Raw genomic sequence first — 27,731 nt, forward strand, 5'->3', positions numbered from 1 at the left:
AGTATTCGGACTCCTTCATTTCCCCCCACATTTTGTTGTGTTATAGACTCAATTTAAAATAGATTAAATTAAAACAATTTGCCATCAATCCACACACAACACCACAGAATGACAAAGCGAAAGTGTTTTGAAAATGTCTGTACATTTATTAAAATTGAAATACAGAAATACCCCATGTACGAAAGTATTCAGACCCTTTTCTATGACACTCTTAAAATTACCTAAAATGCTCAAATGTCATCAACAAGTAAGTTGAATTGAGTTCATCTTAACGAAAGGATTTCATGTAATATATACTTTAATGCAACGAGTTCATGTAATTTTGAACTCCTTATTCAGGAGTTCATGTAATTTTGGAATGAATATGTTTGTTTTTATAGGGTCTCTGATTTGCATAGGAATCAATTACACACTGTGTAAATTAGGATGTGCGTGGATTGATGGCAAATCATTTTAATTTAATACATTTTAAATTGAGTCTATAACACAAGAACATTTGGGAAAAGTGAAGGGGTCTAAATACTTTCTGAAGGCACTGTACATTGCCTTCTATCTTCAAGCACATCGCGTTCCTTTCAACCAACATTCTTCACCCCTTGAAGCCATGTTGAGGGGGCGTTTTCATTCTATTTTCCCTGGACTGAATTTTTCCCCTTTGCAGCATCAGTAGCATAGAGCCTGCCTCCGACGAGATTGTACGGTGGTTGTGGCTGTAGTTTTTAGGAACAGGATACGCACAAGGACAGCGAATTAAAAAAACAACAACCATATACAACCATTCCTCGGGGGATATCTCAAAGGAAAACTCAGGCCTGCCTTGTTGATTCGTGTAAAAGAGGACAAGCAGGTAAACTTGGGGAATTTCACGCTCAACGCATATCCGCCTTTTTGCATTTCGTGGCGAGCTTGCGTCTCCGAAAGTAACGTTACTTTCCATGTCTGAAGAGATTACACATTCAATGGATTGAAAACAAAATGGGGGGTTGCGCTCTAGCAGTGGAGGGACACCGTTAAAAGAAAGGTTACGGCCCGATGTCGCAGACCTTTCTCTTTGAAAACAATAGCCGACGTATGTCTGGACAAGCGACCCAGTCAAGCGAGGGCCTTGATCAGTTGGGTGGCATAATGTTGCTTACATACGCGCAGCCTATGGGAATAACGCACGTACCAGCGGGGCTATTTTTACTCTGCATAATAACGCGTCTATAACCGCCTCTGTAACTGTACACATTCTAGGCGGAATCTACATTTGATATCGTTAGCATTTGGGGATATTTACCATTTAGATGTCTTATTTCACCGACAATATTTAATAATGACACCCTAGAATAAACGCAGAACCTGCTCCTAGCAGTAAAATGTAGTTATGCATGCAAAATGCATGGTTTGGCCGAGGTCACTCAGTTATATTTTTGTATATTGACCATTAGTCCGTCTTATTTCACCGAAAAACATTAATAGAACAACTGTATTTCCTTGCAGTTTTGCACTGTACATAGCGTGGTATGCTACTATCAGATACGTTGTCCTTGTTTTTAATTTCTCAACTGCACGGGAGCAATCGAGGATACAGAATGCATATTATGTAATGCCTAGGATTAGGAAAGGCAGTTAATTCCTACAATTCTACAGGCCACGACGGCCTGTTCTTCGTCTGGACTACAGTATTCTGGAGTTTGTTTACCTCTAGGGAAGCACCCTTCCTACTTTACCTGGGAGAAACATGCATCAATCAATGCATTTTTAATAATACTATCTATAAGAATACTATCTATAAGAATATCAGTTAATGGAATGGAATCATTGTGTTGTTTCTAAATTGTTTGCAAATGCATACAGGCTTGTTTATAGCAATGACATTCTGTCTCATTTGCATACCTGCATGTCTTCATTCTTTTCTCACCACGTTAACCATTGCCATGCATAGAGGCTTCAAAACAGCAGAAATACAAGCCTGCCCAATAATATTAAGATGATATTAATTTCGGAATAATTTTTTAGGACAGAAACAAAGTGTTTTTTGTAAAATATTTGCTTAAAAAGTTCAATATTGCCCAGTGTATTTCAGTTTATTAGCCTACATGTAATAACAATACAATTAACATTCATATTAATGTTAACTGCAATTAAGCATTAACATTAGTATGCAGTTTATACAATATTACGATCACACACTATGATAATCTGTCTGCCTCTTTCACAAGCAGACTCATCTGAGCCAGGATGTCAGCCCGAGGTGGGAAGAAGAAGGCCACGAAGCTGTCCCGCTCCGCCCGAGCAGGGGTCATCTTTCCCGTGGGGAGGATGATGAGGTATCTGCGCACAGGGACCCACAAATACCGCATCGGCATGGGCGCCCCCGTGTACATGGCAGCCGTCATAGAGTACCTGGCAGGTTGGTGCTACACTTGGATAGGGAAACACAGACACACACACACAGGAGAGATGGATGATACATGTATACAATATGATTTCTAAAGATGCATTTCCTCCTTTCTTTATTTAGCTGAGATTTTGGAGTTGGCAGGAAATGCAGCGCGGGACAACAAGAAAGGCAGAATAACCCCCAGGCACATCAAGCTGGCAGTCGCAAACGACGAGGAGCTCAACCAGGTACCATACAGTACCATACTTACTCTTGAAAAGGGCCAAAAAAGCTGTAGGACATTGAGATAAACTGTGCACTAGTCTGTCACAGCCTATCAATTGCATCATCTTTACCCTTACACTGGTTTCATGTACTGTGGACATTCAAATCCCCACTAGGTAGGTACAGTATCCATGAAACTATAATTATGTAGGTAGTCCCTTTGTCTAACTGTTCAAGGACTTTTCAATTACACCATATGTTACGGCCCTTTCCTATCACCAAGAAGTCACTCAGTCACTCAGTCATAACTAACTCACTTTAATTCAACTTCCACTTCATTTAATCTTGCATTGGGTTACTCACGGTAATTTACTGCTTCTTCTTGATTTGTGGGTACTTGAGGAGGAATGAGTGAGCATGTATGTTTGTAGATGTTGATGCCAGGCTGATGCTATAATACACTGCAGGTGGAAAACATTGCCCTACAAAAGAGGATATGTCGCAGCAACCAAACGGAAAAAAAAGTATTCGGAAAGGCCCTCAACTTCCTTTCCAAAGTAAATGAAACAATTGAAAATTTAAAGCAAAGCTTGTTGAAAAACTATTTTGGCTTAGCGTCCTACGTGCACCTGTCTTCACCTGGCGATATCATCCAGGGGTGCCCTTAACTGGCCTAAACTTGTCATAGCTGACCACTAGGGGGAAACTAATTAAAATATCTTAGACATATATATATTGGCTCCTACACACCGACCCCTATTGTTTAAAGTGTGTAACGTAACAATAAACTAAACAAAAACTAAGGAGCCATGTCTACATCAAATATCTTTTATCAAGTCTTCATTCTATCTCTACAGTTCTACATTCTATCTAAGCCTACTTTCTAAGTTCTACATATGTAGTGAAAATGTTATGAATGTATGTGTGTGTACTTGGATTTGTCCGACTTCTTCAGTTTGAGGCTTTGACCAGGAGGCAGACCTTACTGACAGGTCATTCTAGTGCTAATCTTAGTCCTCAGTAGTACACTTCTAACATGTCCTCTTGAGTCTGCTCTAGCTTCAAGTTCACTACCCATGAGCCACGAACCTCTGGGGGCATTTGTGTCTGCCTCTAATGTCTCCAGGTTTGAAGTTTCTTTTGGCGCGATTCCACTTTTGCCTTGATTGCATTAGAAGCAGGAATTCCTTTACCCATCGTGTCCAAAAGAGGATGGCAATGTATTGTACCTGTCTCCATCTGGCCATGGCATAGACGTCCTCCTTTTGGAACACTCTTGGTGATTGGCTACAAGTTGTAAGTGGTTAGGGGTAGGGCTGCACGATTAATTGATTTTAAATCGAAATCACGATTTGAGATGATGCGATTAGCAAATCGCAAAGCCTGCGATTTGGGATACATTATACAGCGCGTCGGATTCAAAGTCAATGAACGCACACACCCAAGAACAACAACATTGCACGTGAAACGCCCACGTGTGAATCTGTGAAGACGTTTCAGTAGCTAGCTAGCAACATTAATGGTGTGGATAAATCGCTTCAAAAACAGCACTTCTGTTGTATGGAAGTATTTCGGGTTTAGGACGACAGATGTGCAACAACAGCAGGTGTTGCGCACAACCTGTCGTGGAACAATCGCTACATCCAGAGGCAACACCGCAAACCTGTATCAGCACTTGAAAAAGTACCACAGGCAGCTCTATGACGAGTGTACGGTCAGAAACGGAGAGTTGAAGTGAAAGTCCCGTAGCCCAGTCTAACGTTAAGCAACCTAGTGTTTTAGAGTCGTTTGCGTCTGTTACGCCATATGAAAAGGGCTCACGAAGGCACCGTGAAATAACCAATTCCATCACGCACTACCTCGCTAAAGACTTGGTGTCTATTAACACTGTGAGCAACGAAGGGTTTAAAAAAACTCATCCAAACGCTGGATAAAAGATATGCGGTTCCCTCCCGCATGTACTTTAGTCATGTGGCCATCCCGGAAACGTATGCGGAATGTAGGAAGATACTTGAGATGGAGCTGAAAAATGTCGAGTACTATGCAACAACCGATCTGTCGGGCAGGACGACCGAGCCGTATCTCAGTCTCACCGTGCACTTCATACATTACGACTTTGAGTTGAAGAGTTGCCTGCAAACGGTATACTTTCCTGCTTTGTCTATTTCAATGTTTACAGAAAGGACTTATTATTCTTTACTGGACATTTTTATTATCACTTTATTTAACTTGATTGCAGTATGTGCAATATTTAGATGCTGCTCCCATAATTGAATAACCTTGTTTGTAGAAAGGTCCTATTTTATTTTAATATTGGAATTGTTAAAATATGTGGACACTTGTTGAGAGAAACAAAATCACAGCTGTTTAAAAAACCCATAAAATAAATGTGTTGTTCCAATTAATATCTTTTAAGTTCTCATCCTTGCATTAGAATTAGAGCAGTTAACAGTTTGATGGTATCATGTGGTAATGCTCTCTGAAATTAGCCCATGATAGACAGATTCACCTGTATTTTTGAAAGTACCTAGCCTTTTCCAAACAGCTTCCAATGAAGCTTTCCTAGATGGTTGTGTGAAACAAACCATCTGAGTCAGGTTAGTAATGCCCCATCACATGTTTTAAATCTATTACACTGTGAATCTTAAACTGAAGATTGACTTTAAAGCAACCCAACGTAAGTTTCATGTAGTTCTTTCACTCGTAACGCGGGCTGTGGGGCTGCTAGAGACTGGAGCCAATTTGTGCTCCTAAGTCCCCTGAAGACGTACAAACAAACTGCACGTTGATACGACCTTCCTAGCCGGAGATATGGCCGCACTTTACCAAAAAAATTAATGTAATCGCAAATTAAATCGCAATCGCAATATCTGTCAGAATAATCGCAATTAGATTTTTTTCCCCCAAATCGTGCAGCCCTAGTTAGGGGTGAGTAGTTCTACATCATTCGGGTCACTTGAAGCTGTTGTCAGAAGACGGTTGTTTAGTATGGCTTCTACCTCACACAAGCTCTCATCATCAAGAGCTTGCTGCTTTGTGATAAATAAAATGATTCTTTTGATCAGACAGATCAATCTTTCCCACATTCCACCATGGTGTGAACCAGCAGGTGGATTGAAGGTCCATTTTACTCTTTGCAGGAGAGCATCCTCAATCTTGCTCATATTCCCCCCTTGTACATCGACTACAGCAAACCTAAGCTCAAGCCACCTTACTACTGTGAACTGTATTATCATTAGCGGCACCGCTAGTGCAACCTGCACTATTGCCACCTTATCTTGTACTATGCCTACTACTACTACACTCCAATGTCCTGTACTACTGACACTTTTATCTTGAATTATGCTCGATTTATTATGCCCTATGTCTTGTGCTGCAATGCAATGTCATGAGGAAGAATTTTACTCATGTAATGTGACGTAACAAATAAACTTGAAACTTGAAACTATTCCATTCTCTAAGCGCCTTTTCCAGTTCCTTTTCAGTTGGGAGGGCCATTCCTGTTCTGCTTGCTACAGAAATACTGGTCACTTCTCTAGAGATTACATCCTAGGATAGCTTCAGCAGTTAGACCCGGGAGACTGAATCAGCCGGATTATCCTTGGTGTTTATGTATCTCCATTGCTTGACATCTGATACCTCCCTGATGGCACTGACTTGTTTGGCAACGAATGTCTGGAATCGTTTGGTTTCGTTCTTTATGTACTTTAAGACTGAAATACTGTCAGTCCGTAACACTGAACTGTCTAGTTGCATCTGTAGCTCTATGGCTAACATCTTTGCCATCCGAACATCTAGCACAGCTGCCGTCAATTCCACCCTAGGTATGGCCATCTGTTTGAGAGGCGCTTTTGCCATCAAAATGCTATGTGCACTTCTCCTTGTGTGTTTGAGAGCTTCAAGTAAAATACAGTCCCATAATCATTCACGCTGGCATTGCTAAAATGGTGTAGCTGTGCAGACTTGATCTTGCCAAAGCTTGCAGACTTTATACATCTGCTGATGCAGAAATCCTCTTGTCTGCAGACCAGAGAGCCATGGTTGAATATAGGTGTCTGGAACCTTGTCTTCCCATCCATAATCCGTCCTTGCAAAATGTGCTTTCCAGTAAAGATGAATGGTGCTATGAAGCCAAGTGGATCAAAGACGGAACTGACGATGGACAAGATGTTTCTTCTGGTACAGGCTTGGTTGTTCAGTGAAATCTTGAACTTGAACAAGTCTTCTTCTACTGGATTCCAAGGGCCCTCTCAGTGGGAAGGTATACCAAGTCCAGGTCCAGGCTTTTCACTTCCTTTGCTCTGTCATCCTTGGGAACAGAAGATAAAACTGCTCGCCTGTTACTTATCCATTGTGTGAGATGAAACCCACCACAAGCACAAAGCGCTCTTTGCAGAGCTCTATGGCATAGTTTTCTGTTGGGAAGGATGCAAGACAATCATCTACATAGAAGCTGCCTCATCGTCATATGGCACAACTGGACGAACAGATACAAAATTACAATAATAATAAGTAAAGTACATATGTAAAATAAGGACGTGCTTCTTGCTCGCTCTCCACCCCCCGCACTGCTGTTCTGTTTTTTTCCCCTCAGATATGACGTTTATGTTTCAAGGCTTCACTGCAAAAGGCAGAGTGCTCTTCCTGGCGTTGCTTGATGTTCTGTCTGTCTTAACATATACAGGACTGTCGGGTGCCGAAGTGTACTCTCTTTGCAGGTCATTCTCTTCTGACAATTTCTGCTGAGGTGCCCTTTTGCCAGGCAACGAAAATATATACCCTTTTCTTTTAAGAAAGAGATCTTTTCAACATGGGTTATGTTACTGAACTTACTGCATGTTTCTAATCTGTTGCAGTAAACACAAGGTTGGAGAATAAATGTTGAACTGTGAGAGTGGTGTGTGGTTCTGGAACTGCTCTGTTGGAGGTCGCTATGGTCACAAAGCTACTTCTTTTATAAACTGGAGGAGGAGTGGTGGGCTTGTAGCTGGTGGGCTGGGAGCTCTGGTTGGTTTACCGTCCTTTCTGAGTGCAACATCTTGCAAGTCACCAAACAATGAATCTATCGCTATGTTTCGGTGTCTTTCAATAAACTCAACCAAATGCCAGAACTGAGCTCTTTTGTTGTTATGTTCTTAGTAATTGTAGTTGTTGTTGTCGTTCTCCACCACTCCCTTACTTTGAATGGAAGCTTTGACACCATACACTTCATACTGGTTGCATGATTCATTTCTTCTAGTGCATTTATACGTAGCATTGTATTATAGCAGCCACGCAGGAACAGTGAATATGAGTGCTATATGAGTCATCCTTCACCCTTATGGGACATTTTAATACTTTCTCCCGATATATGCATTAGCAATGAGGATATTGTTTCCAAATGGTTTTGTAGTCTTGTTTTCTCTGTAGCCTTTCTGTGGCTCCATGTGTTGACAACTTTTCACAAGAGCTTGTGCTTGGTCTTCAGTAAACTGCTCTAAGAAGAGTAGTCTATCACGATTGTTACCAGTTCTATCCTCAATACAATGCACACATGTCCTAATAAAGCTCAGGTATTCAAGGGTGTTCATGGTGACAAATATAAACTTGGTCGTGTTTTCTTAATATTTTTACATTCATTGAAAGCTTATTTCTTTCAATTGAATCATTCTTAAATGACTGAAAAATATAATTCAGATCTTTTGATAATTAGGTTCAAACATGATCGTTCCACTGGTGTGACTGCCCGGGGTAATATTTCCTATCTTCATACTACTGTAATTAAAGAAGAAATGGGCACAAACTCATTAAATTACTTTTCATATTGATAACAATGTTAACTATATGAAACTAGGTTGTAAGTCTTCATATTCAGACTCTAAATTATTATGATGCATTATGTTTCGTCTGGAATCACTGGAGCACACAGTCTGAACAGAAGGTACGTTTTAGTTCAAATATTGATCAAAATATTGCTATTTTCCAGCACTGTTAGAAATGGGACAATTTACGTAGTCCTCTGGTGTGACACAATAAAAATATTGATGTGAACATTTTGATACATTTCTATTATTTGGCTTTAAACAGTTATGAAAACATTACACTGACATTGAAGTCAAGGCTCTGTCGTACAACCATTGACCATTTAGCTGAAATTGTCTACTAGTGTGACAGCCATGTCCTATTCGGTTGTTAAGTCGTGACGTGTTTCCGGGTCCAACGTTGACTGAGGCGCTCTCTTCGAAATGCCGCAGTAATAATAATATTTCAGTATATTTGTATTTGTATTTTCCGAGGCTCAAAGACGCTGATAATATGGGGAAAACGGGAAAGTGCTGTGTCCCTTGTTGTATGAATAGATCCGAGGCTAAAAAACGATTGAACTGTCATTCTACCGCTTTAGTACACTGGTACTCTGGTGCGGGACATTTTTGGTTTGGACCCGGAAATTGCTAAACGTCACGCGTTATGTCACACTTAACCGAATAGTGTGACATGAAACCATTGTCACACCAGTGGACAAAGGCCACAAATAAGACATTTAATTTGTAAGTAAGGCATTTAATTAATTTTGTGTTTCATTAATTAAGATTTCATGCACAATGGGAAATCGTTCTCTGTAGTATGTGGTATGCGTCTTGTTGTTCATTTTCTTCTTTTTAATATCTCAGTATTGGAGGATACAGCAAGTAAAACATTCTTACTATGCTTGATTTTGTCAGTTTGAGATCCTGGCAAGAAGTTTGAGAGCCAAGCAGATAAGAAAGGACTAAAAAGTACATGGAGAGGTTGAATGCAGATCCCAGGAGAGAAGAAAGAGAAAGTACATTTAACAGGCAACGGAGAATGATTCAATCTTTAAAACAGGTTCAGTATGGGCTCATAAAAACTTGCAGAACTCACAATGATGTGCATTTTTTTTTTTTCAGATATCAAAAAGGAGAGATTGTTACTGTCAGTTAAATCAGTGTCAGCAACAACTAGAAAGCAGCTCCAAGTAAAATGGAGAATGTCAAAAAGGAGATGCACTGCAAGGAACAAGACAGTTGAGGCTATACTCAAATTAACTCCAGTCACCTCAGGGTCATGATCAACCTTTTGATCATGAAGATATCAATGAAGGCCTAGAACCTGTTATGTGTAGCACACCAACCCAGTGTCCTAAAGAGAGACAAAGACCACTCAAAGCTAAGGCAGCAAAGAAAAAATCAACAATCAAAAAACAACTGAAGGCAGACAATTCAAAATGAGAAGTTAATAAAACAACTTGCAGCAGAAAAGCTTAGAGGTTTAGAAGGTGGAATCAATGCCTCATCCGAAGACATTGGTCAGAAAAATCCATCACAAAGAAAATGCTCTAAACGAACAGACATTGCTCAACAAAGAAAAAAAACAAGTGGAGTCCTTCTTGATTAGAGATGAGAACAGTAAACGTCTCCCTGGTAAAAAGACACTGGCAGAAAAGAAAAAATGCAGAAAAGAGTACTAACAAAATCTTTGGTTGACATGCACAAAGAAGAGTACAACCAAACATGTGAAGCACAACATGTCTTACAGACAGTTTGTACGATACAAGCCTTTCTTTGTCACAGAAGCCAGATCAAATGATGACTATACATGTGCCTGCTACCAGCATGAGAACATGCGACTCCTTATTGAGAGGGTTATACTATCCACAAAAAGTCTATATCATCCCTCCTCACTAGCATGACCTGTAATACAGAAGAGATTAAGTGCAGGAACTGAACATGCACTAAGTGCTGCTTTGAGTCCAGCTTGCGGGGTATAATCCGGATGATCGAGCACAATGGGAACACTGGCAAAAGGAAGACGTTGTGGTTGGAAACATAATAAGATGATATCATAAAAACTGGATGAAGAAAACAGAAACTGGTACAATGGGACAACTTGTTGAGCAATTCAGTCGCACTCAGGAGGCTATTGCCGTCCATCATTTCAATTGGCTTCAGCAGAAATGTAGGACTCTGAAAGAGAACCTGAAACAGAACGAAATGGTTCTGCATGTTGACTTCTCTGAAAATGATGCCTGTAAATTGAACACAGAGATTCAGTCTTTCCATACTGTAGTGTCTTACACATCAACAGGGTCACAGTGCTATGCCACAATCTCCGACTCCCTTTGCCACAATGAACGTGCTAGGGATAACTTATCTCCAAAGCAGTGTACGCTATACTTGGGGGCTCAAGCGCATAACTTGGAACTACTCAGAGAGTAGTCGACATGGGTGCCCCTGGGGGAGTTGGGGGAGCAGTGAAGCGGATGGCAGACAATCATGTCCTTGGGGGTAAAGACCTATTGGGCCCTATTATGCACTTCTTAACTTGCCGTCTTAAGTCTTAATTAAGACGCACCGCCAGGTTAAGACCTACCGCCACCCTTATTATGCGCTTCATACGCGCTACTGCTATTATGCAGGTGTCCCTAGGCGCCCACACATAAGACGTAAGACTCCCGTGCATATATTACTCATTGTGGGAGTGTTCATATGTTAATGAAGTGCGTTAGGCGCCCCTGCTATTATGCGATCTGAGTTTGCGCCTAGCGCTAAGAAGTGGTTTGAAAAGTTCTTAGGCGCTAGACTTCATGCACGTTTTCAAACACAGCCGCTGCTACTTCTTCCCACGGCTGTTTCACCACCTCGGCTCGGGGAGGATTTCGCGCCGTTCCAAAGATTGCGAACTGACGAGCCTTTTGACCTCATGCACGAGCTTGTTACTTTCTTCTGCAGAGAAGCGCGCTGACCTCCTTCTTAGGACTTCCATAATAGCATAGCGCTAAATAATGACTTAACGCAGCCGGTTCTTAAAGGGAATGGCACCTGGCACGCTGATTGGGTTGATTGAGAAGACGCCCAAAACACACCCATGACTAATTTCTGGGCTTAGCGCCGGGTTTTAGGCGCCCACTACCGCACGCATAATAGCAAAGTGGCCTTGACCACGCCTCCACGTCTTAAGTTGAGATCTACCGCCTCGTCTTATTGCTTAAGACTTATGAAGTGCATAATAGGGCCCACAAAGTCCAAAAGACTTGTATGAATTCATGATCAACAGAGAAGTGGAGCACATCCGATTCGAATAGATAGATGAAAGTGACATTCATGTTTTTGATGAAATGCAGCCACCATCAGTTCCACAAGTCCTTGGGATTCGTCGTACCCATCAGATACTTACTTTCTCCTCAGGCGAGATTTACTACAGGGATGCTGCTCCACACCCACTAAGTTGAGGTTCGACAATACTTCCAATGCACAGCCTCCTCCTGAGAGTGTCCAGAAGATCTACCTTGATGGTCAGTGATGATGAAGAAGACAACACTGAAGAGTACACTGAGGGAAGATGTATCATAGTCAAATGACAATAAGTCATTTGTTGGCCAGGTCATCAAACTACATGCTGATAATGTTGAAGTGAACTGCATGGTTCAACATGAAGAGAAACTTATCCACATGGCCTCATAAGCCAGACTGCGTTTTCTACAGCAAAGACCAAATTGTTAGTATCATCTCTGAGCCAGAGCCCCAGCAGCCTGGCTACTATTCAATGAGGTCTGAATGGAAAACTCCTGGAACACAATGTCTCAAACATCGAAGATTATAAATTGACTGTGGATAGTTTAAAACCTTTAAACTCAGAAATGTGTTGCGCAGAAGTGGGGCAAAACCATTATTATTATGAAGTAAAGAGTTTAATTCCATCAAGGTTCCATACAATTATACAACATATAGCGAACTTTTATTTTAAAAAACATGATTTAGTAAGAGAATGACATGTTTTAAATTCAAATTGGATAGGCCTACTATTGTTGATGTTATCAGCCAAATTGATCATTATTAAGCATATATTTCTTGTTTGTTAATCTCTGAATCAGATATCATCAATGATGTCACTCAAGAGGACATTTTTTAGGAAACGGATGGAGCCACATTACATTTTGAGTTACTCATGTTTAAAGGAAGACTATGTTATTTCACATTGATTTTAGATGTAACATTTTTTCACTTTTGGATTTGAGTTCATGTCAACCACTCAAATTCTAAATACTCATTCATTGTATTCTCTGAAATAGCAGTTGGAAGCTACTCAATTCATCATCCATCAGGTCCATAGCTTGTCCACAGCAATCACAGTGTCTTTCCTTTTTAGCTTTCAGTTCTAGTTCTTCCTTTTCTAATTCTATTCTCCTTTCTAGTGCTTCAGCTTGTCTACGGATAGAGGAACCAGTGGATGATTTACTACTTTTAGTAGTGACAGACACAATTTCATCGTCCTTTTACTTTTCTATTGAAGGAGCATTTTCTGACCATCTCTTCTAAAAGCTTTATGATGAGTACATCTCGGTAGATACCAGTGCATAGGATCACTTTCTTTCTCATCATCAGGCCAAAAATTCCTGTACAAATTGATACAGCACACCAATGGCTGTGATCATGTTATCCAATGCACTTGTATAACTTCACTCAGATTACCATACGTGTCAAGAAGTGGTTCTATTTGATTTATTTTACCGGTTATTCAAGTCAGTGTTGCCTTTGTCTTGTTAGAGCTGCTGTGAGTGAGTTTCCTCTCACGTGTGCCTCGTTCCAATTGAGCTGCATCTCTCCCAGTTGGAACAGCCTCTAAGCCTTGGTCCATTTCAGCAGCTTCTTGAACAGTATGTTCAGGCTCACTGCCTTTGTCCTTATCGGCCATGTTAACAACGTTTCAAACTAATGAAACAATTAATTGCAAACACCGCTTCTCCCATTAATGACGCTCCGTATGATCCGTTCCAAACAACCTTATTGCGTGATTCATAAACATGTATTAATTTCAATACACAATTTCTTATCCTTTAAAAACACAATTAATTTGTCCCTTGATTCCTTCTTTGTTAGCAATGCTAGTTGCTCGTTTGAGAGTTTTTCAACAAATTTTACGGCCCTTTCCTATCAGTCTATCAGGCCGTTTTCTATCACCAAGACGAGTCATAACTAAATTCACTTTAATTCAACTTCCACTTCATTTAATCTTGCATTGGGTTACTCATGGTAATTGACTGCTTCTTCGTGATTCGTGGGTTCTTGAGGACGAATGAGTGAGCATGTATGTTTGTAGCTGTTGATGCTAGGCTGATGCTATGATACACAGCAGGTGGAAAACATTGCCCTACAAAAAAGGATATGTCGCGACACCCTAAACAAAAGAAAACTATTCTAAAGGGCCCTCAACTTCCTTTACAAAGTAAATGAAACAATTGAAAATGTAAAGCAAAGCTTGCTGAAAAACAATTCCGGCTTAGCGTCCTACAGGTACGCATGCACCTATCTTCATCTGGCTTTTGCTGATGACATCATCCATGTGTGCCCTTAACTAGCCTAAACTTGTCATAGCTGACCACTAGGGGGAAAGCACAAACTGAATGTTAGACTTCGATATATACGCTCACCGGCAACTTCATCAGGTACACCTTTTCAACTGCTCGTTAACGCAAATATCTAATCATGTGCCAGCAACTCAATGCATTTAGATATGTAGACATGGTCAAGACAAACCAAGCATCAGAATGGGGAAGAACAATTATTTAAGTGACTCTGAACGTAGCATGGTTGTTGGTGCCAGATGGGCTGGTTTGAGTATTTCAGAAAGTTCTGGGGCCTCATTTATAAAAAAGTACTTGAACGTCATCTTTGACTTTCACGTAAGCACATTTTTCTAAACGGACGTAAGCATTATTTATAAAACGAGCTGCGATGGTTTAAAGTTGCGTACGTGCTTCCTTCTATAAATACCAACGCAGGTAAAATGAACGCAGGTGAATGAGGTTTGTATTAACGCCCTGTGATAGCGGCTCAATTTATAGCAGCTCAATTAAGACAAGTGCTATAATATAGGGTAGGCGTTCATCTGGAAGCGGGAGAGGGCAGAGAAGGGTGGCTTCCCGGTAAGTTGCATTTGTAACGTTTGATCATGACAACTAACCAGGCACATGCTTATACTCAGTACTCAAGTTGTAAAAGAAAATCAGGGGAGGTGGTGGATTTTATCATATGAGGACAATTTTAGCATCCCCTCAGCGTCAGTGACTTCAGTGTCAGTAACTTGGTAAAAATGACATTGCATGTGTGCGTGCCCCCTCGCACCTTGAAATAGCAGTAATACCACTTTCATTGATAAAATGACGTATGGAAAGAGGGGGACGATTTTATGCCATCCCCCCTCAACTCGAATGCTGCTTATACTGTAATAATATAATGGTCGTATTCTTATCAGGTGGTCTTATTCTTATATGGCTGCTCACTCCCTTTGCGAACTCCCAGACACCGGAGAAAATCCAGTATAATTTAGCGCGTGGCCGGGCAAGGTCCGTTGTGGAACGCACTAGGCATGTTGAAGGGGAGATAGACAGCTCCGGAGGGATATAAAGAAAGACTGAAATACAATCATAAACATTAGTTCCTTTTAAATCTTGAATTAAACTCATTTTCTCAGCTGATAACAACATCGTTAATTTTATTACTAGCCACTTGCATGAATTACACTAGGCAGTGCGGCTCACATGCCTGTAATAACTCCGCATAACCAGTAGGTAATGGGCGTACGCAAGGTCAATACTCGACGTAGAGCTACGATCGTTTCCACGGTCAAATTGACTCACGTTGAAATTGTATAAATCACTACGTTGACGTGGTTGTCTAAGTACGACACGGGTAAGATCAAGATCACGGGTTGATCTGAGTACTTTCTATAAATGAGGCCCCTGATCTATTTTCCCACACAACCATCTCTAGGGTTTAGAGAGAATGGTCAGAAAAAAAAAAAAAAAAAAAAAGTGAGCCGTAGTTCTCTGGGCGAAAAATGCCTTGTTGAGGGCAGAGGTCAGAGGAGAATGGCCATTCGGGTTGGAGCTGATTGAGAGGCAACAGTAACTCAATAACCACTCGTTACAACCAAAGTACCGTATGTAGAAGAGCATCTCTGAATGCACAACACGTCGAAACTGAGGCTACAATTTGCCTGGGTCCACTGAAATTGGACAATTGAAGATTGGAAAAAATGTTGCCTGGTCTGATGAGTCTCGATTTCTGCTGCAACATTCAGATGGTAGGGTCAGAATTTGCAGTAAACAACATGAAAACATGGATCCATGATCTTGCCTTGTATCAACGGTTCAGGCTGCTGGTGGTGGTGTAATGGTGTGGGGGATATTTTCTTGGCACACTTTGGGCCCCTTAGTACCAACTGAGCATTGATTAAATGCCACAGCTTACCTGAATATTGTTGCTAACCACGTGCATCCCTTTATGACCAAGGTGTACCCATCTTCTAAAAGTTTATTTCAGTCACAGAAAAAAGACATATCAGTAATGCATTAAATGAAATAGAAAATAAAAACAGAAGCAACTAACCAATATAGATGATACTGTACTTCAATGTATACAATATTCTGTGCCGTCCCTTAGCTTCTGCGAGGGGTGACCATATCAAATGGAGGTGTCCTGCCACGTATTCACCCGGAGCTGCTGTCCAAGAAAAGGGGAAGCAGAGTGAAGGTGGACACTCAGATGACTGTCCCGGAGAAGAGGGCGGAGCGCGTCAAAAGCATCAAGAAACCCACCACCAAAAAAGGCAAAGGCAAACCAGGCCGCAAGCCAAGGGTCAGTGTGCTTTCAATTATCTTAAATCATGTATGTTAACTACTATGTTAACTACTATGCATCACTGTGTTCGGTACTGATATAAGCAGCATATATAAAGTCTGCTGTATACAATACTTATGTAGTCGTTGATTCTTTGGACAGAAGAGCACAGAAAATGACAAAGAAGTGGTCGCTAACTCAACAGTGGAAGAGGGACCAGGTGATGGATTCACAATCCTCTCTGCGAAAAGCCTGTTCCTTGGACAAAAGGTAACACATTCAATCATCTAACATAAACCGCTAATTGACCATTTTTGTCCTAAATTGTTATTGGAGTGATGTTTCTGCTTCCCCTGGAACTCTTGGTCTCTCTTGTAAGAGAGACTTTTTTTCCTCAATGGGATTTACCTGTATAAATAATTTTAGAAAATGGATGAACAAAATAAATTGCATGGTTTGTCATAACTGGAATTATGGAAAGTGGATCGCTTTCGATGTGTAACAATTGTAACTCTTTTGTTGTCCTTTTGAACAGCTTTCCCTAACAGAGAGTGAAATTGGCAAAATTGGAACGATCAAAGTGGAAGGAATAATCAATCCCACAAATGCAGAGATGGACCTCAAAGAAGGAGTGGGTGAGGATGCCACATGTTTGTCAGTTCATTTTAAGAACAGTGAAACCCAACCACCCCCCCCACCCCCCTCCCAGTACTACTTGGATCCTTCGCTTACCTTCTGTTTGTTCTTTGTGTACAGGCAATGCTCTGGAGAAGACAGGGGGGCGGGAGTTCCTGGAGGCAGTAAAGGAACTGAGGAAAGCACAGGGACCCCTGGAGGTAGCATCAGGTATGGGGACTCAGATACAGACTAGCATGCTGACAGAGGTTGGAGAATTAAACTAAGAAAAGCTAAATTACTATTGAAAATAATGGAATTAATGCTTCCCCCCCAAAAAAATCTACAATGCACACACAACATTTTCTAATGAATCTGTAAACTCTAAAACATTAACACTGATCTTCCTGCGGGTTTACTGAAGTCCGGAGAGTACCTGTGTTCTGTTGTCTCCTCCTGTAGTTGCGGTGAGCCAGGCCAATGGGATGGCGGCCCGTTTTGTGATCCACTGCAACATCCCTCAGTGGGGCTCTGAGAAGTGTGAAGACCAGCTGGAGAAGACGGTCAAGAACTGTCTCTCTGCCGCGGAGGAGAAGAAACTCAAGTCTGTGGCCTTCCCCTCACTTCCAGCTGGCCGGTGAGCCCACTGAATTATGACTCTTGGCATTCGGTAGAGGCCACCATAGCAATGTTTATGTCACAATAGACAAGCAATAGACAAATAGTTTCAAAAAAAGCCTGGCACTATAAAACCTGGTAGACTGCCCTCACAGGTAAACCTGGTACCAACTACCTGGTAGACTCCCCTCACAGGTAAATGCTTCACAGTTTCAGAATAAGAAGCTTACATGCTTGGGCAGTAGTTGGTAAGTATAGACAGTAGACACTGCATAAACATTGCTACGGGTTTGATTGAATCCCCACCATAATTAAAGCCAGTCTCAACGCTGTTATTAAAAGGTGGACTCAGGGATATGACGTAGCCATGAAACAGCGGAGCAACTTCCAGTAGAGATGGCTAGCCTGACTTCCACTTCCAGTAGAGGTGGCTAGCCTGACGTTTGGGTCACTTGTCTGACTTTCCCTGGTAGCGTCGCATCACTGAGATCTTTATTTTCCTCTTTGGTGAATATTGTTATTAGTTAGTTAGTTCTCGTCCCAGGTAAACTGAACCAGTTACATCACCTAATCCACATCTGTCTCTCTCTCTCGGCGTAGGAACGGATTCCCAAAGCAAACAGCAGCCCAGCTGATCCTCAAGGCCATTTCCAACCATTTTGTGTCCGCGACAACTTCTTCCCTGAAAAACATTTACTTTGTACTGTTTGACAGCGAGAGCATCGGAATATACCTTCAGGAAATGGCCAAGCTGGACGCCAAGTGAAGGAAGAAAAGCCTGAAAAAAAGATGTGTGGTTTTGGGGTGTTTTCTATCGATTGCAGTTGTATTTTAAAAGAGTTTTGTTTTTAGCAGCTGGGATACAGTAGTGTGCTGTAAGGTGCTGTAAGTAAGCGTTTTTGATTATATGGAAAGGCCTCGGAAGGCATAAAAAAAAAGTTGTTTGTGAGTGAAGTACTGTAAACAAATTACATCACACTGTCCTCCTTTTATGTTATTGCATTCTTCTTAGACTAGAATAACTTAATCCCCAAGGCTTGTCATTCTTATACCTTATTTACTGTTCTTGTTTTTACATTCCATGTACTAAGACGACAATTTTGACGGTTGTTTTTTCGGCCAGAATCCCTCTGTAGTTTCTGATACGATTAGTTTACTAAGAAAAAAAAAGTGTTTCTCATTCTGCTTTGAAATAAAAATCCAGATGTTTTACACCACAGAATCAGCTTTGACTTCCACCATGTCTGTACCGATGCATCACTGATATTTAGTCAGAGTAACACTTGAATGAACTTATTCATGAACTATGCAGTGGGTCAATTGTACAACCCTAGCAGTCATTATTCATTTAAATCCTACATTTCAACTTTATTTGACTATTATCTGTATTGCCTGACCACATGTCTGGAACAGTAAAAACGCTAGGAACGTACTGCCGATAATCCATGTTGACTGTCAAACTAGTCATTATATCAAACTAACATTGCACAGTCAGCAATCATGTTAAAGGGATGTTTCACTTCTTTAAAAAGTGTTCCTGGTTCCTTACCTTGGCTGTGGTTGATTTGATCAGACAGTTTTAGTTACATATGTTCCTTCTTCCGATCTGAGTAGTCATACTTTGGGCCTCATTCATTCTGGAAGCATGTCAGAAACACCTTGGATACGCGCCAAACTAAATAATACCACAGAATCTCCCTCTGAAGACTGTACATTACAAAAATGTTAAGTCAGTTGCCTACGCTGTAATCCACTTCAGCATTTTGTAACATTGACATGGAAAATGCAAAAGTGCCTTAAAGCACAACACAATAATAATAATGCAGACCAAGTCTACAGAGAGGGATTCAGTCATAACATTAGATAGACTGGAGTGGTCTGCAAGGTGTTTTAATATTAGATAGACTGGAGTGGTCTGCATGGTGTTTTAATATTAGATAGACTGGAGTGGTCTGCATGGTGTTTTAATATTAGATAGACTGGAGTGGTCTGCAAGGTGTTTTAATATTAGATAGACTGGAGTGGTCTGCTAGGTGTTTTAATATTAGATAGACTGGAGTGGTCTGCTAGGTGTTTTAATATTAGACTAGAGTGGTCTGCAAGGTGTTTAACATGAGATAGACTGGAGTGGTCTGCATGGTGTTTTAATATTAGATAGACTGGAGGGGTCTGCAAGGTGTTTTAATATTAGATAGACTGGAGTGGTCTGCATGGTGTTTTAATATTAGATAGACTGGAGTGGTCTGCAAGGTGTTTTAATATTAGACTAGTGTGGTCTGCAAGGTGTTTAATATTAGATAGACTGGAGTGGTCTGCATGGTGTTTTAATATTAGATAGACTGGAGTGGTCTGCATGGTGTTTTAATATTAGATAGACTGGAGTGGTCTGCAAGGGGTTTTAACATTAGATAGACTGGAGTGGTCTGCAAGGGGTTTTAACATTAGATAGACTGGAGTGGTCTGCATGGTGTTATAATATTAGACTGGGGTGGTCTGCAAGGTATTTTAATATTAGATAGACTGGAGTGGTCTGCAAGGTGTTTTAATATTAGATAGACTGGAGTGATCTGCAAGGTGTTTTAATATTAGATAGACTGGAGTGGTCTGCAAGGGGTTTTAACATTAGATAGACTGGAGTGGTCTGCAAGGTGTTTTGGATTTTCAGAATGAATGGTTCCCAAAACACGATGACTCCGACACTCCGTATCTAAGGAGAGAAGACATGTAACTAAACTACAACCAAGACCAAGGCCAAACCAGGAACAATTTTCAAAGAAGCGGAACCCCTTTAAATACTGTGGGAATAAGACCAGAGGTTTAACAAAAAAATGTGAGTACCACAAAGTGAAATGCGCCAAGATCCTGGTGTAGATCTTATTCTACATAGATTAAAAAAAAATCATTCTCTCTCACTCAATATGAAATATGGCACAGACAAAGCAAACCAATTTCTTTACATTATATTTATTACATTGTAAAAAGTGCATTACCTTTTATATATATATACATTATATTCATGTAATGTCCTGTTCATTCAATAATTAGCTCCAGATATATCTATTGATGCAGTACAACAAATTAACATACAGATTACAAAAAGACTAAACGTCCATTTGACAGGGAGCACCACCTCTATCATGTTGTGTTGGTGCGCCGAACGCAGTGATTCTGATTTCTCTTACATAAGGCAATGGATCTGAGGACCTGATCAGAAAGTAGTTGCTCCCAACTTCGCTTCAAGTTGGGAGCATTCCCCATCACCCCATTCATAACTGAATAAATAAGATAACATAACTTACACCGACACGGGGCAATAGTCAAGCTGGATGCAAACATGGTTGTTCTAAAAACAGGTTGGGCCAGTGACACGTTGTCTGAGACTGACTGGATATGATCTAAACTAATATCCTTCAATACAATTCTCACACACTGAGATATCTGGCATGGGAAAGTCATAGCTCTAACCTTCAACCTACATTCCATCATCCTTCATCCCACCTACTTTCAACCTATACACCTACTCCTCCTTGCTCTGCAAAAAAAAAAAAAAAAAAGGACTGTACTTCATTGTGTGCAGACCGTACATCATATACAAGCATACTTTTACCATGTCAAGTAGGATCAAGTATTCTGATATTCTAATCTTTCAACAACAAAAAAACAGAGCTCTGGGCCATCCATGTGTCATTTGTAAATTAGAATGACACACTGGAATTCAAGGGCTGCTTGTCCCAGATCTGCTGATACCTGTCTATGGAATCTGGCTCAAGTAAATGTTATAGATACACTTTCCAAAGTGGCCACAATTACAGTATGCATATTACAAACGGGACAAATACACATGAAAAAATAAAGTAAATACTGTCCTCTTTAAATAATCTCATAAGACCTTCCTACAAAACTCCCCGACCGTCCACAAAAGCTAACACCAATGACCGCCATCACAGAACACAGCCAATCAACTGCTCACGACTGACCAGTGCCACGTGTGGAATGTTCTAGTCACCATTGTTCTCAGTAGCAGCATCTCAAATCTACATGTTGAAGCCTCACCATGCACTTATCTGTCCCTCTAGGGGGGATATGGGGAAGGGGGGGCCATTTATAATAAAATAAATAGAAATCTTTAGGTAATTTAGTGTAATTCTATGAAAATGATGGGAACAGGCTTGTGATGTTAACAATGTGCAGGCCCGTCTCCCCCTCTCTGGGTGTCTCATGATAGGCCAATCATATAATATTCTTCAGAAACCTCTCGGAAACTAAACGTTTGATTGGAAATATATAAACTATGTCTGCTTTTTATTACTGCGCTGTACATTTCGACCCTCATAATGATAATAGTAAATTATACAGCAATCGCTTTTTATTTTATTTTTAAGACACAGTGCCCTGACACTTTCCACTTGAGTAAAACTCCTCTTTGTACATCGTACTCAGTAAACAACATGCAGTACCTAGAAGTTATTCACTATGATGTTTGTCCCTGTCAGAATCTCTACGTGAATGTTAAGTACGTTTCGGTATCACTAACAACGCACACAACTCCGTATTCTCTAGTCGAAACTCTAAGCTCTGAAGTCGGGAGTAAAAAAACAAAACAAAAACACATGGAGTTGAGTTGAAAAGGAGCTGCACTTAATATCCATGTAGCATATATTCTGTATATCTCATGAATATGAATCTTCTGACAAATACGTGAATATCGAAGGACAGCAGGTCTTGTTGACTAGAGGCTAGATGAGTTCAAAGCCAGATGACTCTGTAGTGTTGTTGGAGAGGTGACCATGGGGATCCACAGCTGCTCTGGGGTTGGCCTACTCTACTGTCCCCCCAGAGGGAGAGAGGAGACAGCCGTGGTGTTGAGAGGACTGACTGAGGACAGTGGTGCTCCCCTGTGAAGTGACGGTGGGCAGGGAGGGCCAGGCGAGGCTCTATTTGACCTCCGAGGTGTCAGCGGGCTGGAGGGAGGTGAGCAGGGGCAGGGGCAGGGGGGAGGAGGCCTTGATGAGGGCGGGGTTGAGGATGATGGGGAGGGACATGGGAGGTCCACCCACCTGCAGGGGGGAGGCCAGGGGCTGCAGGATGAGGGGAGACTGGCCCATGGGTGAGGGGACCTGAGAGGTGGTCATCTTCCCTGGGGTGTGCATGGGGGGAGTCGACGGGGGCACAGGAGATGATCTGTCTGTTCCTGTGAAGTAGAACGTCATTCAGATAAAGCCTAGCTTTCTACTAATGATATCAAACCCCCCAAAACATCTTATCTTACAAAATGCTGCTTTGAAAAACTGTAATCTAAGAGGATCATAGACCGTGTTCTCCAGACCTCAACTGGGAGTTGGAGCCATGTTTGTGTGGTTACCGTTGGCACTAGGTGGTGGGGACTCCTGGGGCGACTCTGGTCTGCTGAGGGTCTTTGGCTCTGCAGGGGAGGCTGGCACGGGGGAGGAGGCCTGGGCTGGGGGGGGCGAGGCTGGGGCAGCAGGCTGGGAAGGCTCAACAGGAGCACTGGGACCAGGATCTACGGACACCGCAGTTGATGTCAATTAAGAACAACACTCTCCAGGAGGTAGACACATTCATTGGATGGTGCTCCATCATGTACAGTACAGCACAGTACGTACCTGCTATGACAGTTTGCTTGAAGAGTTCCTCTCGGAGGCGGGGCAGGAAGCAGTCGATGCGTTCCCAGGTGATCTCCCACAGGTCCGAGTAGCCCGTGCGGGAGTCTGCGCTGTGGAAGATCCCGGCCGTGTCCATCACCAGCAGCATGTTCTTCAGGGACTCTGGGATGGCCTCCAGCTGGGGACAAACATGGAATCTTGTGTTTGCCACTGTGTCGCCAAAAGGTACATGTCCACATTGTGTTCTATAATTCTATAATGTTCTATAATGTTTGTTTTCTATTCTATAACGACCAGCCGCCCAGTGAAAACATCATGAATGGAAAACAGCTTCTGACTCATCTGACTTTCACTTCATTACACTGATCTGAAGGCACTGCAGCAGCTGCCTCATCAAATGCTCTAGTAGGGCTTTGGCCACGTTGCCTTCACTCATGCTTGTGTTCCCTCAGCCAACTGACACACACGGCTAGGTGTTAGCACCAGCATTCACGTGATACTGTGTGCGATAATAATAATAATAATAATAATAATAATAAATAATATCTTAGTTTTATATAGCGCCTTTCACAGAACCCAAGGACACTTTACAAATTTGACAGAAAAACAGTCAGACAGACAAAACCGAGGACACAGAGACAGAGACAGAACTGATACGAGCCATCGTCCTCACCAGCAGGTCAGAGGAGCCAGCGTGCATGTATTTATCCATGAAGTCCAGGATGGTGAGCCACAGAGCAGCGAAGGTAGGCAGAGACAGCAGAGGGGAGAGGTGCTGCAGGAACACCTGGAGGTAAGACATCAATAAGACTGTCACCAATACAGGACGCATGGGGGAGAGAGAGACTCTGTGCAGGGTTCCCACACCTTCTGAAACATCAAATTCAGGCACCTTTCAAGGACTTTCAAGACTCAATTCCCTCAAATTCAAGGACCCAACACGGCATAGTTTGGGACAGATCTCGATGGGAATTTATATAATAGGAACTATCCGCTCACAGACAACAATTAAAAAGAGAGGCTTGAATGTGTGAACACTAGATGGTCTCTTGCCTTCTCTACCACAGCACAGAAAAACAATATATTGTGAAATATGTGTAAAGTTAAGCAATACAGAGACATATTTACTAGTTGACGAGCTAAGTAGAACATTTTTTAAATTGTTATTTTGAGAGAGAGAGAGAGAGGAATTCAAGCACTTTCAATGACCCATGTCTATTTTCAAAATGTTCTATTTTCCCTGCGTAAATAATGGGACAATGAAGTATTTTGACTCTCTTTCGGCTCTACAGCTGGCCAAAGTTGAGAGCAGAGCCGCCACTGTGACACCAAAGGTGAACTCTTCTTTGTCTTTCTTCCAGGTCAGTCACCTCATCAAAACCACCAACAGGAGGTATGGTCGACCATGATGGTATGATGATACGTTTACAGTGTGTTTACAAACATGGCCGCCTGATTAATTGAAGAGTAGCTTATGAGTTGTTGTTTCAATGTGGATATAATGTTTCTCAGTTGATTCCACACATTTCGGCAGTAGGGTACACTGCTGAACAGTGGACACACAAAGCAAAGAGCACCGTTTGTGTCATACATTTTCTGCTCTAAATACAGTGACTGGAGCATGATTTATTTTTGTAATTGTTTGAGTTAATTATTACCAGAAACAATGATCAAGCCAATTGTTCCAAACAGCTGGTAATAATCTAATTTAACAACTGATTTCAAAACCCAGAAATGCTTCACTGTCCCATTACTTACTCACAGCACTGTATGTTGTGAGAGATGTTATGCTCTTCATTGACAGACAGTAGGGTTAGTATCTGACCTTAGACAGGAGGGTTAGACAGGTGTGTTAGTATCTGACCTTAGACAGGAGGGTGCAGGCTCTCATCCTGGTCTCCTCCATCCCTCCCACATCTGCTGGGCTGATGTTGTCCAGCAGCTTGGTCAGCAGGGGGAACAGCACCTGGGACACACACATACACATTAAAGCACACTTATATATATATATACACTTTTCCCCCCTTTTTTTTTCTTAAGTGTGAAATCCTAACTTCTACTAGCCGTAGAATGTTTTTTTGTTATCTTCTCTGACCGGCTAAGACTATTTTGCAGAGAGTTGTTGCTAGCTTGCAACATTGTACAAAAAGAAAACGATGAATGAATAATTTTTTGGGAGCTCCACCCAAGCAATGTATTTGATTGTTAGGATGTGATATCGGTTGGGGGGGGGAGATATTTCCGACATACAGTCATGTGAAAAAACCATAGTCTTTTTCAACATATTTAAACATAGACATGTTGATGGTCTTATAATAATAATAATAATAATAATAATAATAATAATAATAATAATAATAATAATAATAATAATACATTAGACTTATATAGCGCTTTCCTAGACACTCAAAGACGCTTTACAAACTGAAAGGATCGAGTAGTAATAATAAAAAGAAACAAAAAATAAATAGAGAAAGAAAGTATAGGGGTCTAATTAAGGTAGTGCTGGGGACACATGGGAAGGGGAGGGGGAGAGGGTTAACTGGTGAAGCCGAGCTTGAAGAGGTGGGTTTTGAGGGCCTGTTTAAATGTTGGGAGGGTGTTGGCCTGTCTGATGAGGTTGGGGAGGGCGTTCCAGAGGGACGGGGGTGTAGCTGAAAAGGCCCCATCACCCCAGGTCCGGAGCTTGGTCCTGGTGGTCTTGAGGGTGGTTTGGTCGTCAGACCTGAGGCAACGGGAGGGGGTGTGGAGGGGGACGAGGGGGCCAGATTGTTGATGGCTTTGTAAGTGGTTGTCACCTTGTTGAAGCAGGACTCCCACTCCACAGCATCCAGAGTCTGCAGGTCATGCACCAGCAGGGCTCTCTGGAGGTAGGTCAGAGCCTGCATCCGCACCTGCCGCCGGGCGTCACAGCACAGCCAGGCGATGCCTGGGACAGAGAGAGAGACATGTGATGGATGGACCTCCTCAGGGTGACGTCACACACAGGCAGCTGGGGCTGGCTAGGGGGCATTAGTACTGAAGGGCTGTAGTGGAGAGATTCAAGGAACAAAATATTCCCATCGAAATTGACAACCACATTATTTAGAAATGTAAACATGACAAAATGATCTATCTAATAGATAGATAGATAGATAGATAGATAGATAGATAGATCTTTAGGGACCAACTCACTCGCCATATCTTTTTCTAATTCTCCGTTCTGAGGAGAAGCTGTTTCGACAGGTTAGTTATTTGGCAAATTACATTGTTTCCAAAAAAGTTATGTCATCCCATTTAGGACGGTATCGACAAATACTGTTGCTATTTTCAAAAACCGCAGTGTACGGTATAACCGTATAACCGCCCAACCCTAATCTGTAACCTTTTTGATTGACAGCGGTTAAAGACCAACTGACCTTGCAGCAGAGGACACCAGCAGCTGGTCCACAGGGTCTGGGAGTCCGCCTCGATCTTCTTCCCTGCCGCCTCCAAATGGCGCTGCTCCTCTGCCCAGGAGCTGTAGATGTTGGCTGCTCTGGTGTGCAGCGTGTGCATCAGGTCTAACAGCTGAATGGAAGGAAAAACAACCACACAATGTTCTAGGTGAATAAGGAGAGACTCTTAAATGCCTCTAGTCACACATGCACGCATGCACATACACATACACACGTCACACACACAGCTCAGTAACAAGATACGACTACAGGATTTATGATACAATGTCGTTGTTAGGGAGGAAGGGTGAATGATATGAAGGGTGGAACTCACAGAAATGATTGAATCAAAGTAACAAGCAAGCGTAGACATTGTGGTAGGTCTCTTGAATTAATAAATAATCACCTTTCAAATCAAACAAACTAACTGTGAAATGATGAAGTTACAACTTAAAAATCATGTAATACCAAACAGTGGAATGAAATACACACCGGTCATGTTCGTAAAGGACTAAAGGATACAACGGTGTCAGTGTATTCAGGTCTAGCAGCTATTATTGAATCACAGTCTGTTTATGAACGTTATGACTTTCATATGAATGGTATGGTGGCGGTTCAACCTGTCAATCAAATTGACTGGCCCACACTGGCCCACATGGCCCACACTGGCCCACATGGCCCACATGGCCCACATGGCCATGTCACTGCTCCATCAGTCTTGATTTCCCCCAGCCAATCGGGAAGCTGAAATTCAATTCCCATGATTACCTGGGACAGACTTTTCTGCATATAACATTAATCTGTCCTTAAAAGTGCAATATGTAGCTTTTTCCCCTTGAAAATGTCACTAATAAACCAATTAGTGGTAAAAAAAATATATATTCAAGGACTTAAATGTATCTTTAACCATCTCCACCTGAACCATGTTCAAAATGTGCTCTTTGACGTTAACTTTTGTTTACATAATACATAAGAAGATTGCAACAAGCGTTGCCTGACTATTGCTTTTATTTTCAAACTGATCAAAACCCCTACGTTCTTACTGGTTTTAAAACCAATACAGAGGACAAAGATAGATGTGTCATGCATAGAGCTGAGGCAATCCTGCTCTACACAACGTACACATATTTCTCTCTCTGAATGTTGTGCACTGCTGCCTTCACGTGATTTGGGTCAAGAACGACGTTGTGCCAGTAAGCCATTGTTTTTAAACGGAAAAGGCTGTGTCCCTCCTCGGCAACGCGTGGCG

At 41.7% G+C, this 27,731-nt stretch overlaps 2 protein-coding genes across 4 annotated transcripts in view; one reads left to right on the forward strand and one right to left on the reverse strand.

The window, feature by feature from the left end:
* Positions 1-691: 691 nt before the first annotated feature.
* macroh2a2 (macroH2A.2 histone) lies at positions 692-18,655 on the forward strand. Of its 3 annotated transcripts, none has more exons than XM_080546561.1 (9): positions 692-847; positions 2,205-2,395; positions 2,507-2,613; positions 16,033-16,227; positions 16,372-16,479; positions 16,745-16,844; positions 16,966-17,055; positions 17,287-17,461; positions 18,043-18,655. In XM_080546561.1, the coding sequence occupies exons 2-9, from the start codon at positions 2,224-2,226 to the stop codon at positions 18,206-18,208; spliced, it is 1,113 nt and encodes a 370-aa protein (XP_080402687.1). In that variant the 5' UTR covers positions 692-847; positions 2,205-2,223; the 3' UTR covers positions 18,209-18,655. The 3 variants fall into 3 exon arrangements, with proteins under 3 accessions (XP_080402687.1, XP_080402686.1, XP_080402688.1); XM_080546560.1 differs by having other exon boundaries at positions 2,208-2,395; XM_080546562.1 differs by having other exon boundaries at positions 2,208-2,395; positions 16,375-16,479.
* A 1,816-nt stretch (positions 18,656-20,471) lies between these two features.
* gbf1 (golgi brefeldin A resistant guanine nucleotide exchange factor 1) overlaps positions 20,472-27,731 on the reverse strand; it is a 77,987-nt gene continuing 70,727 nt past the window's right edge. The window contains exons 34-40 of the mRNA XM_080542806.1: positions 26,465-26,615; positions 25,865-25,995; positions 24,931-25,032; positions 23,740-23,853; positions 23,067-23,244; positions 22,805-22,963; positions 20,472-22,633 (exon numbers count right to left, since the gene is read on the reverse strand). Coding sequence (XP_080398932.1) covers positions 22,377-22,633; positions 22,805-22,963; positions 23,067-23,244; positions 23,740-23,853; positions 24,931-25,032; positions 25,865-25,995; positions 26,465-26,615 — 1,092 coding nt within the window. The 3' untranslated portion in view covers positions 20,472-22,376. The remainder of the gene's footprint in view (positions 22,634-22,804; positions 22,964-23,066; positions 23,245-23,739; positions 23,854-24,930; positions 25,033-25,864; positions 25,996-26,464; positions 26,616-27,731) is intronic.

Source organism: Nansenia antarctica, assembly GCF_963989245.1.
Source record: "Nansenia antarctica genome assembly, chromosome: 1".
NCBI classification, from domain to species: domain Eukaryota; kingdom Metazoa; phylum Chordata; class Actinopteri; order Argentiniformes; family Microstomatidae; genus Nansenia; species Nansenia antarctica.